The following is a 19,398-nucleotide window of genomic DNA, read 5'->3' on the forward strand; positions in this document are numbered from 1 at the left end:
AAGCAGATTTTATGAAATACAGTATTGTGATACCCGTTTAAATATCCTCATTCTCTCTGTCACATAGGAAAGAAAGCATGAAATGAATGGTGGTGACTGCATTCAAGACCTCCTCCAAAAAAAAGCCATCCTGCTGTCCATTGTCACCTATCTTTCAGAACAAAGTTGAGCCAGCGAAAAAAAGAAGTCCACCAATGAATGTCAATGATGTTTTACAGTCGTTTAAAGTAAGAGCTCCTAAGACCAAAAACTTTTCATTCTTGATCCATCATCCAGTTTCAAAGTCTTCCTCTGACACCGGAACACAGTGTGTCCTTGGTCTGTGAACATAAGAGATGTGAAAGTAGGATGCTCACACAGGATCAGACGATCAGGAGGACCCCTGGGTGACAGCAGAGTGATGATGACCTCAGCGAGCGGGGCTTTGAAGTGCTGAGCTTCACAGGTCACAGATCAGAGCGCAGTCTTCTGGAGCTGACAGTAGGTCTGAGCGAGCGAGGCCGTCTCTGTCAGCGATGCAGCTATGCGGCCGTGAAGACTCCTCCACTACGGGACTATCCACCGCTGCAGTGGTGGCCATAGCATGTAACATCCTGGTAGCTGTTCTCATATTGGTTCTGATACTGATTCTCTGCAAAGCATGCAAGGTTCCCTCCAGCCAGGAGAGCGTCCCGGTGCTGAATCTAGAGAACGCACATCAGAGGAACGAGCAGAGGTACTTGCTTACAGCATGAGGGGAAAAAATTGGAGATGGAAAACATGAATTCGTAGATGTTTCTATGCTATTCATAGAGACCTGCGTAACTGATGCATCATGTAAGAACACTCGAGGACGAGCATTGGCTGCTAGGACTGTACCTGAGCTCTCTTATATTGTACCACTCTGTCTGAGTGTTTTATGGAAAGGTAAAGAGACTCTCAATGCCCTCTTTTGAGTCATTCAGTAGTGCCTGACGGTGTCAGTGAAACCCCACACCTGCAGCTAACCAGCTAGCAATCAGTGTTATGCTAATGACCATGCAAACAAATAAAAGCTCAAGTGCAAGAATTACATTTTAATAAGCGCTGAATTGTGCTGCTTTGTGTCTAAAAAGGGGAATTTTAATACAAAATGCAAGTTTTATTGTGGTTGTTTGCTTGTGCAGTGGGCCAGAGGGATTGCCAGAGGGACACTAATAACATGCTAGCATCTTTTCTTTTTTTGAGAAGATCAGAGAAAATTAAATGGTTAATAAAGATTATGAATGTTTAATAAATACATTGAAATATCCATCAAAATCTTGGTCTTTTTTTTACATTTGGTAAAGTTATGACCTACCTTATAGCCATCCTGTAAGAGTATTTTTGATTGCGGTCACATTTCACGTTTAAAAAGCATTTAAGTATTCAAATCTTTTTTTCCATAGTTGTTTTTAAAAATATATTTTTGATTCTTTAAAAAAGTAAAAAAAAAACAGATCGGAAAACCTCTATGGAATGTCACTATCAAACATCTTTTTTCTGCAACTAAGCACACTTTTCTGGGTTATTCCATATCATTTAATGTTTATGTGGGTACAACTGTGCAGAACTGTGCTAGCTAACCATGTGCTGATTAACATCTTTGAGATAGGTTCAAAAGTATCTAAAATTGCCACTACCGAAACAGTCACTGTGAATGACTGTTAAACTGTGAATGAATCACTGTGAAGTCACATGAAATGTTTTGTCAAAAATAAAGTGTACGGAATTATCTACTAAGATGTTATGATAGTTTTTGGTTCAATGTATATTCAAACTAATTAATCCTTAACTTTGAAATCTCACCGTGAAGAGGTACCAAAAAAGAGAAGTGTACAAAAGTAATTACAAGAATTAGATGTGCCACAGGATACTGTGAAGCCAATCATCAACAAGTGGAGACAATGGGGCACCACAATGACACACTGCAAAAAACGGCACCGGTCATATATAGATGAAATAATGAAACGTTATCAAACCAAGAGACTTAATATCTGGCAAGTCCTGATTGCTTGTTGCATGTGACAACAAAATTCTGTATTCTAGAGCTTATTTTTGGGCTGTGGGGTAGGGTAGGGGGGTCATTACTTGCAAAAACATCGGAGCCTGCCTAAAGTTTTGCCACAACCATGAGGCAAAATGTTTAATAGTCTGACAAAAGTGACCTTTCTGGCACAAAAAGAAGACTGCTCATCATCTAAACAACACCATACTCACAATGAAGCCTGGTGTACGTGTCATTCTATAGGGCTTCTTCTCTTCAGCTGAGACTGGGGCAGTAGTCAACATAGACATAATCATGGATAGTGCCAAACCAGATCATTTTGGCACAAAACCTGCAGGCCTCCACTAAAATCTTAAGATAAAGTGGAATTTCATGTTTCAAGAATAACAGTCTCAAAAACAAATGTAAGTCAACAAACATATGGCTTCAGAAGAAGAACCATATTTTGTAATGGCCCAGTCAGAGCCCATACCTAAATCTAATCTTAAAAAAGAAAGAAAAAAAACGGTGAAATGACATGATGAGAAAGCCATTTCAACCAAATATTCATTGAGGGGTGTGTACACTTGTGCATCCAGGAAATGTTTTGATTCTTCTTTCCTTTAAAGTTTCTGTTTGTCTGTTATATGAATTTTGTTGATTTCAATATTACATTAAAGGTGGAAAAAGATCTGACGTTAATTAACCTGGATTCATTTTTTACATCTCAAACATCTTGCAATTTGAACAGGGGTGTGTTGACTTTTTATACCCACTGTATATTTTAATGTTTGTAGTGAATTTGTAGTATTTGTCATTCTGGTCTTACTCCATTCTGCTGGTTGTTTCCAGGCACAGTGAGCTCAACAATTGCTTCATCTTTGCTATTTCCACCTCCGGCCTCTTCAACAACTCCTGAATCTCCTGTGGAGCCAAAGAGAGAAATGAAGAGGACGAGATGAGTCAGCTGCTGGTAATGACAGGACTGACCCAGGGGTGCCACTGACAATCACAAACACTTCTCAGTGTGAAGCTCCCATTTAGACATTTCTATCTCGGCCAGCGGAGGTAATGAGAGAGATGTTAGCAAGGTGTTATTTCCTCTGTGTTGTGGTGGAACAAAACCATTAGAAACTCACTCTATTCTTACATGATGTTTGTCTGATACAATAACAGTGGCACATTGCTTCCTCAGGGAAAATAGTCACTGACCATGCCAGCGTCATAATGAACTAAACCAGACCAGATGAACTTCTCGGCAGAAATATTCACTGCCACTTATTAAACACTCTCCAGATCCTGTCAATCATTAGGGCAAAGTTTTAAGCAAATGTGAGTCTGGTAATCACTCTGAGAACATCTGCTAAATTTGCTCAGCAGAATGCTAATCTTCAGATATCCACAGAGCTGCAGTGGAGAGATCTTCAATAAGCTTCAATAAGTAGCTCAAGGTTACAGCTATTCATAGAATCCATCCAATTCTAACCAGGGAGGGTTTTTTGGGAAATAAATTTGGGTGAGTTAGAAATGTCAATCAAAGGGACTTAAACATTTCTGATAGACAGGATGTTGTTTTCCCTCTGTACAATTTTTATTTTTTGCAGAAGAAAATATCTGCAGCAAATAAGATCTTCAGACCTTTTTATTGACCTCATTTGCTATAAACATGTCCACCCTTATCAACCTTGTTTTGCAATGCGGATGTAAGTAATTTTTTCTGTGAATGTGCAAGACTTCCAATTAATTAGCCATGATAGGTAAAAAATAATAACAAAGTGTGGTAAATGGTGAAGCTATTTGTACTACAAACAAGTGTTTTTTATGATTACAACAATATATAAAAACAATGATAATAAATACCAGTTTGCATTATTAGGCAGCATAATAAAGAGTTTTTTTGTGCAGCCAAGTCATCACATCACACACCGAAAGTCATCCACATTCTAGTAACATATAGCCATGTCCATTCTTCCATTTAAAAATAATGCGGATAGTGCACAGATTTGACAAATATCAATATTTTCTCTTTAGGAAGAGAACATTTTCTCTTCACCCATCTTGATATTAGAGTTGTTACCATAACAAAATTAAGATTTTTATACTTTTTATTCTCAGAAAGAATACTGACCTGACTATTCATGCAGTGAATATAAAACAGTCTGTAAAAGAGAGCTAGCAAAGGATTAATATGGATACTGTGATTGATGAGTCACAGGCGCACAGAGACACGGTGGAAGGAGAAAGCATTTTGAAGACTCATGGGAGGTGAGATATGTGTGTGTTGGTGTAGTGTACTAACCTGGAAAGCAGCTGACCATTTCTATTGAGTTTGGAACATGGTGTTTTTAGTCACCGTCTCATGGTCCCACAGCCATTGCTTATGTATACATACTGTACATGTCTGGCTTCAGCCAGCGTTGACCTACACTCACATTAGCACAACAGGAATCCTGCAAAGGTCAAGTGCCTTATCCAAATAATTAATGTCATTACAATCCTTCATAAAAGTCTGTATTTTGCAAATGGAAAAACATTTTATAAAATAGTTTAACTCCTACCTCATTTTAAATAGCCATAGACAACTATAAACATTCCATTAAAAAGGATGACTTCCCAAACAATGTAAATGTTTCTGTTTTGCCTTAGAACTGGCAATATATCAGTCCAGGTGGAGTTTCCCCAAAAGCATTGTAAGCCCAGGATGTTCACAGAAACCATTGGCATCAATGGTCACTACAATTTACCCAGGCTTACAGTGTTTTTGGGAAACGCAGTACAGATTGATTGAGCAGTTCTGACAATTTCTGCATTGGCGCATATCTGTTTGGTCAACCCCTTTCAGTCATGTCTGTTTTTCCACCGAGCAGAAAAACATACAGAGCCATATTTGTTCTTCTCCAGTGTGGAAATGAGTCTTCCAAATAAATAAAAAATAATACAAAAATTGATTCCACCAGTGATCAATGAAAAACTGTAAATAGGGACTGCTGTTAGCAATAAGACACTTAATGGCTAATTTGTAAGATTTGTCTACAATTACCCTGGAATCACTGCAAAACTTCAAAGACCTTTAGTCAGAGTTTTTATTTCTGCATTGGTTTCTTCCAAAAGCATTTGTCCCACAGAACAGTCTGATTGATGTCCTGAATTACTGTTTTAATGACAAGCAAACCAAGGATATTTGAATGCATGCTCAATATGTGAATGTGGTTCCAAAACATCCTCATTCAATGTCAGTAAATTTTAGATGTTCAATACCTCTGGTAACAAACTGAATTGCAATGGTGATCTGTGTGTGCTTTAAATTTATGTCTAAAGCTGTCACAAAGATGCAGATACAGCAAATCAGCACATGAAGTATATAGCACAGTTGTGATTGAAACAGCACTGATTGATGAAGCATGTGGTTTCATTGGAAGCATAATATGAGTGGTTCACCTACCTTAGGTTTCTAGCAGAGGTTGGGAGAGAGCTTGAGGCTGGTCATAGCTCACGATGATGATGAGATGGATGAATTCAACGTGCAAGAGCCTGGTGTTCTTGGATACCACTTTTTGCTGGCAAAGAGCCTCACATTTGTTAATGATGAGACTGAACACATTAACCCTGAGAGAAATGGAGGAGGAGCAGGCAGTTAGTCTCAGCATTAATCTACGTTGCATGAGTTTCGGTTTGATGTTTTATTGTGAAGCAGATATTAGCACCTCTGTAATACATTCTCTTACTTTGGCTCTGAGTGTCAGTTAGCTTAAGCTGCATTTGGTTTGTGTGTGCTTGTATTTTAATATATTCACATGTGTATAAGCACAAGAATACGTTTGACTGTGGAGGTGTAAGAATGCAGACCATCTGCTTAGAGGATCGTATTATTTGTGTGACTGGATGTGTAGAGAGGTACTATAAATATTTAATAGATTTATTTAAATATATAGTTAAAATAATAATGCCATATTTGAATTATAGATATAAACTGAAAATTAATGTATATACTTTATATTTATATATTAATATATATGAGGTATATTTGCTGTGTGTGAAAAGTTGTATGTGTGTATCTGTCAGAAGTACAGATTAAGAACAATTCTCTCTGAGGATGACAGAGGATGAGGATGAGTCCTGTGCAACAGATGCAATCTGTGGATGACAGTAGCTCATCTTCTGCTACATTCAGTAAAAACAAAATGATACACAGACAGAGTGAGTGAGGGAGGGATAGGAGATTATAATTTCCATTATCCTCATTGTCATTCATGTATCATGCTGCCCACATAAACATAGTCTTTGCTCTGGCAGATGAAAGATAATGGGAGATGGGGGACACAGGATACAGGCTTGGATACTCATTAGTATATATTTTTCAAGAAGCATGGCTCATAATTAGTCAGCGAGTGTGAATTTATCTTAACAGAAAGATTGCATTCTGGGCAGCTGACGCAGCGATGCAGAGGATTCACACTACGTCAGTAATAATGACCCCATCTGTAAATGCAGGAGTAACACTAAATCTAACACAACATCTTCAGAGCTAAAAGCTTGAAGGAAGAATGACCCTTTAATGATTAGCAATCATGGAGTTTGGTTTGTGTTCTGTTGTTTCAAGATATGTCAGCAATGTTTATTTTTGTAGGTTCGCCTGCAATGAATTTCTTCATGGCATTTCGAAATAGCCGAGGCAGCTGACTGACAGCAGAGACCTGGACCCACTCCAATACTAGTGTGATACTGGCAAACATCAAATCACACAGTGTGTCCCAACTACTGAGATAAAAAAGAAGCCCATAGCAAGGCTAAGTGGGGGGGCAACATATATTTTATATATTTTCATATATAAAATCTTGCTTCCATACAGTCAAGATTTTATATATGCAAAAAAATAATAATAAAAAAAATATTTTAAAATGACCAGATAAAAACACCACGTCAAAACTATTACTTATAAGGAAACTACATTCTCAGCAGTTGCTGACATGATACGCCTCACAGTAAAGCAGACTTTGGGTTATTTGGTTTTGCTGGGGAACAGAGTGTGGTCAGTCACGTTGTAATGGGTTTCCTGTAGAGGGCAGGTGTAATTTAGCCAATCTGAGTTACAGTGTTAGCAAATAACAGAGACAGCCGCCACGGCACAGCAGTTTAAACCGATCGAGACTGCAAGACTGACAGGTGAAGCCTGAAGCAGCCTCAGACAAGAGCTTGAGAACAGCTGTGTGATTTGAGGCTAATTGCTAACGAAGGGCCACAGGATAGAGTTTGTGTGTTTGTGTGTGCTGCAGCTTACGGGTGCAGTCGAGCGCTGTTGGAAAGACATCCCACTGTCTGACTGCTACTGTGTTTCATTAGCAATTATTGCATTCCTCATTAGGGGGCGTGTGTGAATATCTCTTGTGTATTTCACACATGCGCAACTGTCAGACAATTAGTGTGCTGTGTGTCATGACAGTTACTAAGTTAAATGCAGCCCTGCGACTCTTGATTGTTTACTCACTGAAACTGAGAACTCTTGGTGAAACAGGCTGCTGCTGGGGAGGAGCTAGTAAGGCTAGTTAAGGGGCCTTCTAATAATTTCCATATATGAATGAACCGTTCTGTTTCCTGTGTGTCGGTAGTGTTCTGGTTCTGATGCACTATTGCTGCCATCCAGTGGTGGAGAAGCTACGTTAAAAAAGACTGCTTAATAAAAAGAAGGCCTAAAATGCTGCACTGGACCTTCCAGACAAGGACTTTTTTTCTGAATCACTCAGTACCTTACAAACAAAACTATTCACTGGAATGAATCAGACTATTCAATACTACATGTGAGAGCGAGAACTGGTTAGGAATGCATGTTAGTTTGATAACTGAAAAAGGCAATGTGCTTTGAGTGGAAGTATCCAGAAACTGCTGTGGATGGATGAATTGGTGGATTATGATAACTTTTTTATGTTATTATAAATATGTAAAGAATTTGGAGCGACTTTAGAGCCACCACTGTGTTTTGTATTAGTCAGTTGGGCTCTTTACCGTTCCATTAGTGGTGACAGCAGCAAAGACAGTAGCGGAATATGGAGCCTAGGCCACAACTGTCACTCACGTTTTCAGTTCAAAGGTGAACACAGGAGACTTGTGAGAGACTGTATGTATTGTTACCTGTATTAGCTACTATTCAGTCAAAACAAAGCTTTAACAGAAACTAAAGTGCTCCCATTCTGAATTCATCTGAATTGCATCTAGTAGCATGCAGAGAAAGAGAGAGAGAGAGACAAAGTCTTTGTTGAAATGTGGGTGGTCGGAGTGACTGATATCTACAATTACTCCAGTACAAGGTCCAGTGCAGGTCCTACAACAAACTGGTCATACAACAGGTGGAGATATCTTGCTGATCTTGACAGTACCTGTTGCAAAGCACAAGAGTTCTCTGTTGGGGGTTTAGGGACTAAGTTTACACACTACAAGGGACAAGCAATTTATTAATGTATGGGAGCATGAAACAGTCCACCTGTAATAGGTATGTTGGGATGTGCAAAACACTAAATTGAAATGTTCAAACCTCCTAAAACAAAGAAAAATGCTTTGCTCCAAAGTCTGATCATTCCATGGACCCACAAGCATCCACTTGCTTGTGGGTCCATAATATCCTAAGATGAATCTTTTATCTTTGTTATTTCAAGCTATAATGTCTGATTTGAGATGCACAGGATTTATTGCATTGTGGTGCAAATATAATCTATTGTTGTGCTAGCAAAAGATCTCATGGCTTCTACACTAAGGAAGCTATTGTTAGAATCAGATTTACAGCAGTAAACATCATCAGATAACGTTCCGAAAGCTAGTAAGTTGCTTTAATTGAGCCTTGAACAGTTTTTGATAGAAAATGATTTGGTAAAGAAATGCCATTTTTATCTGAAGGTCAAGAATTTGAAAGTGGGTCCTGGTGCTGTGAACCTCTAATCTCTCATTTAAGGTGGGCAATGGGTCTGCTAATGTCAACAATAAGATACAGCATAAATCCTACAGCATCTGTTAAGCTTTAAGGGCTGTTCCATTAGCATGACACATACATGCTTTTTGGCAAATGCCTGTTTTAATAAGGTTATAGTATTTATAACTAACTATCAGGGGTGTGACGAGAAACTTATCCCACGAGATGAGAAGAGACATGAGACTGAGTTCACAAGAATGAGACGAGACAAGATTTGTAGACTTTTTTGAGAAATCCTCAATAATGAAATATATAGGAAAAAATAGTATTTTATTCAACTGAAAAACACAAAATGCAAAAAAATGTAGGTGCATTTTGAAATCAACTTGTACTTTATGAAATTAAACTTCTATTTGAATTAATTACATGTAGCCATAAACAACATGTAAACTAGATCTGCAAGATTCTGGATAAATTGAGAATCTTTTATATATATGTATATATAGGCCTATAAATTGGAGATCACGATTCTATAGAAAACTAAACAAAATAACATAATTTACTAGTGGTTTTGACAAAATATTAATTGCTTAAGTCTTTTAAAAATATATATATTAATTTGAACAAAAAAACAAAACTGTCTGGCCTGTCAAAATTAATAGTCTGAATGCTAGTCTACCCCATGGCAGAGATAAAAATATAAATAAAAAAGGAGAGATAAAGACGGAATGTTAGTAGCTGATGCCGCCCCATGCTGTTGTGATAGCAATGCAGATACAGACAGTTAATAAGAACACTTCCTCTCTTTTTGATGGCAGGGATATTATATAAACAGTGAATGCTCAGCAGGAGACAACCAACACAAACACAACAAGCTCCCAATCCCAGATTCTAACACAGAAAAATAATGAGATGATTAAGAATGCAGATCTTTAGAGGGCAGGATGTTCACAGGGCATTTGTTCATGTAAAATATATATTTTAAAAAGTTTGGTCATTTTATTGAATGACTGACCTTGGTGTAATGATCATCTTGGCTGTGATGGTATATGACTGACCTTGTGAATTTTTCCATGCTCAGTGCTAACAAGAAAACTGTAGTCCTTTTGTTTGTGAAAGTCCAAATATGTTCCAACAAGACTGGTTGAGAAAATTACTTCTGTGAGTATGATAATACATTAATGCATGCAATTTTTTTTTGACCATTAGTAAATTTATTCAATTTGACATAACTGTTTCTTTCTGTTCTGTGTAATTTAAAAACAAAAATAAAACAATCTGAACATGACTGAAACTGATAAGAAGCAACCTTGAAACCTATGTATAGGTTACACCTATGTATAGGTTACAAGCAGTGTTGGGAAGGTTACTTTGGAAATGTAATAGGTTACAGATTACAAGTTACCCTATTTAAAATGTAAGAGTAGTGTAACTTTTTCAATTACTTTATTAAAGTAATGTAACTGATTACTTTTGATTACTTTTTGATTACTTTTAAAAATCTCTAATAAATGTTTATTTGCAACCGATAGTCAACATTTACACTATGCAGGTTTAACCTTAAAGTAGAGCTCAATACTGTCAGACTTTCACCATCCTTCATCACTTGAATTAAGATGATCAAATTTGAACATCCGCCACACAATCAGACTTTAGTTCTGCATTTTACTTTAAGATTGATCTAAAGTTCAATGCAAATTTAAAATCATAAGAAATTGTTTAGTGAAACTTTTTTTGAAACCAAATCTTTGCATAGTTTCAGGAAACACTGCTTCTAACAATAGTTTGGAAAGAAAAAGTTAATTAAAAAATAATAAATCAAAGCATATACATCAACTCAAATATGTTTATCTAATAAGCATACCTCCTATTCTGTGTACTAAACTCCTGAAACACTGCTGTCTCTTTGTATATGATGATAGTTTTCTCAAAACAAGTTAAATGCTCATGAAGTGATTCATGAAAGAGACTGTGTTTATGTGTTCATGTACTAATATATCGAGACGGCAGAGGTTGAAAACACTCAGAGCTTCAGTAGGCCTATGTGTAGTTAATGAAACCCCAAGTCTGCATCAATTTCCATGAGGGGTGGACTGCGAAAAAAATTTCAGACCAGGAAATCTCTAACTCATACAAACAAATTCATGAACAACACTATTTTTTGTATGGACCTGACATAAAAAAGGTTTAAATCTTTAGTTTGGGGACATGCAAAATAATCAAAAATTCTCTGCTGAACTGCACCTTCACTTCCATTTTTCTTTTCAGTCTCTTTATTTTGCCCTGTTATCCATCTCTCTCATGACTTTAATACTCAAGATTTAACAAAACTATAATTTCTAAATTGCCTACATGTCAAAATGAGTGCATCACTTACAATATATTTATAGAAAAATCCTAATTCATGAGTCATGTTTTTCCCTTACACAAATTTACCATGCTTTTATTATATAAAAGTAAATTAACCTTGTTTTATTTATTTGCAAATGGATTACCATTTGTATTTGTTTTTAAATAAATACATTTGTAAGATAACTTTTAATTTGTGGCATGGTGTATTGTGTGCTTTGTGGCAATAGTAACCTTTGTCTCTGGATTTATAGCAAAATATTAAAATATAAATTTTCGTAAGGGTTGTGTAGTTGTCTGTCATAGCTTCCCCTAAACCTATAATAAAATCTCATTATTTTTCATCTTAATTACTACTGTAACATTACAATAGATAATAATGATGTCGTTTATGCAGTATTTTGAGTGAGTGTGATCAATGTGCTGTTGCTCCTTGACTAAGTGAACAAATACAAAACTACAATAGCATCTTTACAGATGAAACTGGCCTGCACTGCAAACCCTGAAAAGTAGTTTTGCTTCTCTGCTCCAGCTGTGCGCTACAGTCCACTCCGGTCTCTCTCTCTTGGATTGATTACTCTGAGTCTGATCCAAACCGTTCGTGGGTGGGTGGGTGGGGTGCATGTACAGTTCTCTCTCCACCTGCAATACCACGACTTAGGTGCCCTTGAGCAAGGCACTGATGTCTCACCAGCAGAGGGCAGTCACAGACTACTTTTGGATTTTTCATACTGGAAGTGCCTTTCCTCTGAATTCATCATTCAGATGCGTCAGTACATGAAATCTGAGTTTTGGATATAAAGGTGTTTGCATCAGAAAACTGTCACTTCTTTTTACCGAATACTTTCTAATATCTATTTAAAATAAGGGGTGTGAAAATAAATTATTTTTCAGAATTACCGTGCGCAACGCAACGTCATCAAATATATATTGAATCACAATACGTTCATGATCTTGAAAAAAAAAAGAAAAAAAAGAAGAGAGTTCAGTGATCTTGATTGATTTACGTTAGCTATTTGGGATATGTCATCATTATGTAACCTCAGGCATAAAGTTACATGTTTCCTTTAACTCACCTTTTCCCTCACTGTTTCCCTTTTTTTCTTTGGGAAACCCTGATTTTTTTTTCAGAATAATAATATTAATATATTATTATAATAAATAAGTTAAAATGGTACTTTAGGACACAATTATTTATTCATTTGAATTCGTGATAATATCGCTAACATACCAGTTTAGATTTCACTGTCCTCGCTTTGTGAGGAACGGACATTTTTCACTTTAAATTTCAATGTATCATTATGTTGATCTGTTATACAGTCGAAAAAAACATCTGGAGGCGCTTTTAAAGCGTAAAAATAACGTTGTATTCAAAAACAACTGCTCTCTTCTCGGACAGTAGCGTTTGTTTGGACGTTGTCAAGGTAGCGTCACCTTGATGACGTGAGTTAAATGCGCATGTGCAGATTGAGATTTTTTTTATTTATTTATTTTTATTTTTTTTATTAATGCAGAACACAAGAGCATACAAAAGTATAAACATACATCACATAATATCAGCCATAAAAAAAGAATGAATTAAAAAAACAATTAAGAATAAAATAGAACTAAAGAAAAAAAAAAGAGAAAGATAAAGAGGGCCAAAATGTAAACAAAATTACACAAGGAGATCAAAGGCAGAGCAAATTCTAACAGTCCTTATAGCTTTCTTATTAGGTGATACTGAGATTAAATTCAAATAGTTTTCCATTTCTTTTAGGAAAACAGAGAAGACAGGTTTACATTTGGAGAATTTACATTTGTGGATGTGAAATTTGCTAAGGAAAAAAATTAAATTGATAACAAAACTGACATTTTCGTTTGTGGGGTTGGAGTAATAATACCCAAATATAATATTTTTAATATGTAATGAGAAACCTGGCAAAATCTTACGCTTGACAAACACACTGATATAATCCCACAGTTTCTGAGTGTAATGACATGACCAAAATAAGTGTACCATAGTTTCTTCAGAACACAAACAAAAAGAGCATGCAAGATCAATGTCAAATTTAAATCTTTGTAAAAACTTCTTTACAGGGTAGAACCGGTGTATGAACTTAAAAGAAATTTCTTTTACTTTGTTAGTGAGAAAGAATTTTTGTGGTAGAGACCAGATTTTCTTCCAATTAAGGTTACCAAACAAATTTTCCAAAAGGAGATCACAGGTGGAACAGAAATCAGATTCTTAAAAAAATGGAGACCGTATTTTATAATTTTTGGCTTTCGACTCAGAGAAACAAATTTGACCAACAGGGGTATCACAAGGTTTGGGCAAGGATGCAGTAGATACTGAGGAACCATTACAGTTTTTAAAAAGCATGCATAAACCAGAGGGGATGGCTCCCATAACTGTAGCAAATTCTTTTGGGGTTATTGGTATTTGGTATTTGGAAAGAAATTCAGAGTACCTGAACAAAAGACCTTGCTCATTAAACAATTGCTCCACCAAAATTAAACCGTTACTGAACCAACTATCATAAAACAAAGACTTATTCTTGAATAAAATGTTCTTATTGTTCCAAATAAAACATCTTTGTGGTGAAAAGTTATGCTTATAAATTAGTGCCCATGCTAAGAGAACCTGTCGATGAAAGTTGGAAAGTTTGATCGGGAGTTTGGATATATCATAATCACACATTAAGAGAAAATTAACGCCACCAAGTTGTGAAAACACTAATTGAGGAAAAACATTCCAAATAGAAGATGGTTGGGCTAGATATTGGTTCAGCCAATTAATTTTGAAAGTATTGTTGAGAGAATCAAAATCAATAAAGTTCAGACCACCATTATTATACCCATTTAATATGACTGATTTTCTCAAGTAATGAGATTTATTTTTCCATAGGAATTTTATTAGAACCTCATTAATTAATTTAAATGTAGGCCTATCCACAAAAAGAGATTGAGCTGCATAGGCCAAACGAGACAAACCCTCTGCCTTAGCGAGCAGTGTTCTGCCTTTTAGTGACAGATCCCTTTGTAACCAACAATTAAATTTTTTTTGTGTTTGGGTAATAATAGGTTTGAAGTTTGCTGAACACCTACATTCATCTGTAGTAATTAATATACCAAGATATGTTACCCTATTTTTGACAGCAATATTCTCAATAGAAGTAAGAGAGCAATCTTTAATTGGAAACAAGTCGCATTTATTAAGGTTTAAAGTTAATCCCGAAGCTTTAGAAAAAGTCTGAAGAATACTCAAAGCCAATTTAATTTGTGATGAATCATTCAAGAATAAAGCTGTATCATCTGCTAATTGACTAATTTTAATTTTAGTGTTACCAATTGTGATACCCTTTAATTGACTATTGTTTATATGTGTGCTAAGGAACTGTGTTGCAATAAGAAACAGTTCAGTTGCAGTAAGAAACATCCAGACACTGGACATCCTTGCCGAACTCCTCGTTTTAAAAAAAATCTAGGTGAAGTACCATTACTCAATTTGATAGAACTGTTTCCGTTTATGTAAAGCATTTGGACCATCCTGCAAAAAGCATCGCCAAAGCCAATTTTTTGTAGAGCCTGAAATAAAAATTCATGCTCCAATGTGTCAAAAGCTTTGTAATAATCTAAAAAGAAAATGAAACCATCACTGTCTATTAAATCTGAATAATCTAACACATCTAAAACTAACCGTATATTATTAGAAATGTGCCTTTTCTGCATAAAACCCGATTGTGTTTGTGCAGATTGAGATGTTCCTTACCTGACGCGCAGCTCTATGACTTTGTGACAGCGCCATCTAGCTAACTTTACTCCAAAAACTAGACCCACAAAAATGATTAAAGAATTACATTTTTATTTTTTATTATTTTTATTTTTGTTATCATTTATAACGTAAGTGACGTACATTATGCAAGGCTTCCGGTGTCTGCCGCTTCCAGTTATTTAAGCTGTGCAAAAACATTTTAATAAGCTGGTTGCTGTTGCAAACTGGTAACCTATTTGTTATCCAAGAAAATTATATCTTAAACTCGAATATAGGGTCTCATATACTGAAACAAGTGAGGTAATAAATTCAAGATGTTTCCAAATGTTATGTTTAGGGTTATGGTTAAATAATGAAAGCAATAAATCATTCCCAAATAATACAAATATATAATTGCGTAATAAGTGCTATAAAATAATATAAACTAAAAGTACATAAAAAGCTAGAGGCCTAGAACTGCGGTCTGAAAACTGCTACTCGACTCTGCACAAGAAGCATGTATAATATAAAATGAGAACGACTTATTCCATCGCACCTGGATGTACGGAAGTAAAATAAGGCGGGGCTTTGTTATGTCTTTGTTAGGTTTTGTAAACTCCGACTCGTTTTTATGCGAATCGGTTCTTTTAAATAATTCTTTTAAATTCTCGGTACACTTTGAATGAATTGTTCATACCGATTTTGTGAATCAATTCAACTGGATCACTGAAGAGATTCAACTCAAAAGAAAGATTCGGTCACGTCAGTTTGCAACGAGTCATTATCACACTGTGCGTGCTGTAGCGGACTGAGATACACATTTGAAGCCGAAATGAAGGACCGTCTGGGCGATTTAACAGCCGTGAGACTTCAAATTATTTCCTTAATTCATGCCTTTTAGATGTAAAATACAAATTATAAAAATTTACGTTTTATAGGTATACTTAGTTTTACTATCGTAAATATAGCTTGATAACATATTTGGATTCCTTATGATAAGCCATTGTTGCCTTATATAACGTTTTCTGTTAAAACAAAGTTTGATACGCTGAAAATGTTTAAAGCGTGAGCTTTATACGACAGAAAAGCCCCAGCTGTCTTTTTATTTGTTTTGACTGTAACGTTAATCCTTCCCTATCAGCTCTGTCATGACATTATCACCATAGCTCCTGTGGAGTCCAATGGTTTCCTAGAGGAATTCCTCCTTAAGGTTTGTGTTTGAATATCTACATGCCTATTTATGTGTGGAACTGTCACTAAGTCTTAACATTATAACTATTGACGTGTACAGGTTAATGAGGTTCAGCAACTTATCGAGAGAATTTCCCTCTGTGTGGAAGAAGTGAAGCTGAGACATAGTACCATTTTGACAGAAATCAACCCACCAAACTGTGAGTACACTGTGTTTGTGTCATTGCAGTTGTTAGAGCATTAAGCAATTATTACATATTAAATGATTTCCATGCTCTATTAATCTCTATTAATGATTACTGGTCAAAAAGCATTGAAAATCAGTTCACTTTTATTCTGTCTTTTATCGTCTGTACAATGTTTTTGTGTCTATTCCTATAAACAGATGTGAGAGAGGAACTTGAGCAGTTTAGCAGTGACATCAAGCAGACAGCCGATCTAATCAAAGTTAAACTGAAAGGTATTGCTCTAATATATATATATATATATATATATATATGGTCTACTTTCCTGATGGACCAATCAGTGAAATGAGAGAGATATCCCATATTGGGGAATATAAGTCATTTTTATATATTTTATTGTTAGTAAAATGTTGATTCAAGAGCCTGTTGAAAGATTAATATCAGTGTCTTGCATAAATTAGATGTTAAGTTTTTACAAATGTTATTGTTGTTAATAGCAGTAAATTTACTTTACTGCATCCTAGCTCAAAATCAGCACTTACTGTCAAATATGCATCTCTATATGCAAAAAAGCAATATTTTGTTAATTGCATTTGCAGTATATTTATTCAATAATATATATTACGTTTACTTTATTTCTTAATTACTCCAATATAAGGCCATAACCCCAGCAAAACATTCACAAGGGAGATTGTCAAGGGATGATTTGACTTGCAAATCATAAGCGAAGCTTACTTCTGTCAGGTTTTAGTGGACCATTTAGACAGATTCATTTCCTCTTCTTCTTCTTCTTCTTTTTTTTACTTGGAAATGTGTACGTTATATTTCCTTTTATCTTCTACAACAAACATTATGCTAAACCAGTTTTTATATCTCTGAAATAAAGCACTTAACTCTATTGTCTTTGGTTTCTACTTCAACTGTAGTACATTTTCTTGACCAGTACAATGAAGAATGTTACATTGTTCATATTTAAAATCATGATTCTTTGGTGGTTCATATAGATTTAGAAGGAAAATCCTCAGAGAATGAGAATGCTAACAGCAGCTCTGTGTACTGCCGCATCCAGAGTACTCAGGTGAGATGTTCAATTGTAAGAAATTCAATAATTATCAGATGTTTGTTTTATTAATATTTCTCTCTGTCTTTATTTTGTTAAACTATAGCACACAGTACTTTCACTGAGGTTTGCAGAAATAATGAATATGTACAATCAAGAACTGCTATCTTTCAGGACGAGGAGTAAAGATTGGATACAAAGACAGCTGGAGATCAGTGAGTGACTTAATACAATTATTAACACACCAGATATATTTATAATATTAAAGGAGACATGAACTGCATTTTATTTTTATTGCAGTTATTTCATGTTTCCTGAAGTTCACTTATAATGTTGAGAAGGGTCTGGCTGCAGACTTGCACTTGCACTCTCAGACTTGCACTCTCAGACACTTGCACTTCCACTAGCGACGTCACTTGCAGTCTTTATTCTTTTTATTTTGTTCTATTTATTTATAACTTTTTGTTTGAATCTCTCAACATTTTACAACAGTAGCCAGGTGGTGAAGACAAGAAAAAAGAAACTAAATTACAATGTCACTTGCAATCGCCACTTGCACTTTATTATTATTTATGCAATTATTTTAAATTGTAATAATATATCACAATATTATTTTTTTTTCTGTATTTTTAATCAAATAAATGCAGGCTTGATGAGCAGAAGAAACTTCTTTCAAAAACATTAAAAATAGTAATGTTTCCAAACATTTGGTCTGTACTGTATATATATATATATATATATATATATATATATATATACATACAAATCAATTTGTTTTTAAAGGTGGCAAGATCATCACTGAAGAAGAGACTGAGGTTTTGCTGCAAAGTAACACCCCTGCTGTTTTTACCTCAAACGTAAGTTTCAACATTAAAAGATAGTTAAAAGCACTTTTCCACGTAAGCGTATGTCAAATGTTAATATCATTCTTTGTCTATAGATCAACTCTGGCTCCTGCATCACGGGGCAAGCACTGAATGAGATTGAGTTACGGCATAAGGATATTCTCTATCTGGAGGCCAGCATTCGAGAGCTGCATAGCATGTTTATTGATATAGCCATCTTAGTCAATAGCCAGGTAATGTAAGATTGCTGGAGAGTTCAATGTATTAACCAAAAAAAAAAAAAAAAAAAAATAGTGAACCAAGCCTTATAGAACAGAGTTAAAAACAAACATTTCAGTGCATTAATAATAGTTCATTGAAACAAATGCCTTACTGAAATGAACTGAATAATTAAAATACTGTGCATAAGTGCCATGGGACTATTATCTTGCCGTATCATAATTTAAAGTTTCCCTCCTTTTTTATAGGGTGAAATGGCAAACAACATAGCAAAGACTGTAATGAAAGCTGGAAACTATGTAGATCAAGGGAAAGAGAATATGGTAAAAGCGGTTGATTACAAGAAGTCCTGGAGAATAAGACTGCCTTTATTCAAGAGCAAAGCGAAACAAGCTACCAGCAAGGGTTCTTGAATGAACTTTGAACTTTGGAACCTTTGGACTCTGTATGCTGCTTGCTTTGGTGGTCTATAAAAATGAGGGATTCATACTCCTTGCCTTTTCTTAAAAAATCCCATTGTGCCACGGTTCTTATTCTACACCCTTTACTGTATGTTTTGCTGATCAGATCATTTTAAGCTGTCTGAGGGATTGCCTCAGCCCATTCACAAACAAACGGCTCCTATTTCTTTCTGCTTACATGGTTAATGATTAAGCTTGCTGTCAGATAGCCTTTTTCTGACACAATATGACAAAAATCAAGTGGGTGTCAAGAGTGTTCACATGTACTAATTGTCCTCATTAGGAATGTACTGTACATGCTATATAATACATGCATTACATCCTTAATTTGTTTCAGTTCTTTGGGTTATTTCAGGTCTACACCACCACTTTCAGTCTAATCTAAATATTTTTCAGATTGAGGTGTTTACACAAAGGCTTTTCAGTCCAACTGAGCCATCTTTTATTTTTATTATTTTTCAATTTAATAGCGG

At 35.5% G+C, this 19,398-nt stretch overlaps 1 protein-coding gene across 1 annotated transcript; it reads left to right on the forward strand.

The window, feature by feature from the left end:
* The first annotated feature begins 15,503 nt into the window (after window positions 1-15,503).
* On the forward strand, window positions 15,504-19,252 carry LOC132130190 (syntaxin-2-like). The gene is made up of 9 exons (XM_059541877.1): window positions 15,504-15,826; window positions 16,106-16,174; window positions 16,256-16,355; window positions 16,541-16,615; window positions 17,345-17,418; window positions 17,507-17,615; window positions 18,184-18,257; window positions 18,341-18,478; window positions 18,713-19,252. The coding sequence occupies exons 1-9, from the start codon at window positions 15,797-15,799 to the stop codon at window positions 18,875-18,877; spliced, it is 834 nt and encodes a 277-aa protein (XP_059397860.1). The 5' UTR covers window positions 15,504-15,796; the 3' UTR covers window positions 18,878-19,252.
* The last annotated feature ends 146 nt before the right edge of the window (window positions 19,253-19,398 follow it).

The sequence above is a fragment of the Carassius carassius genome, chromosome 47, assembly GCF_963082965.1.
Source record: "Carassius carassius chromosome 47, fCarCar2.1, whole genome shotgun sequence".
In the NCBI taxonomy this organism is placed as follows: Eukaryota; Metazoa; Chordata; class Actinopteri; order Cypriniformes; family Cyprinidae; genus Carassius; species Carassius carassius.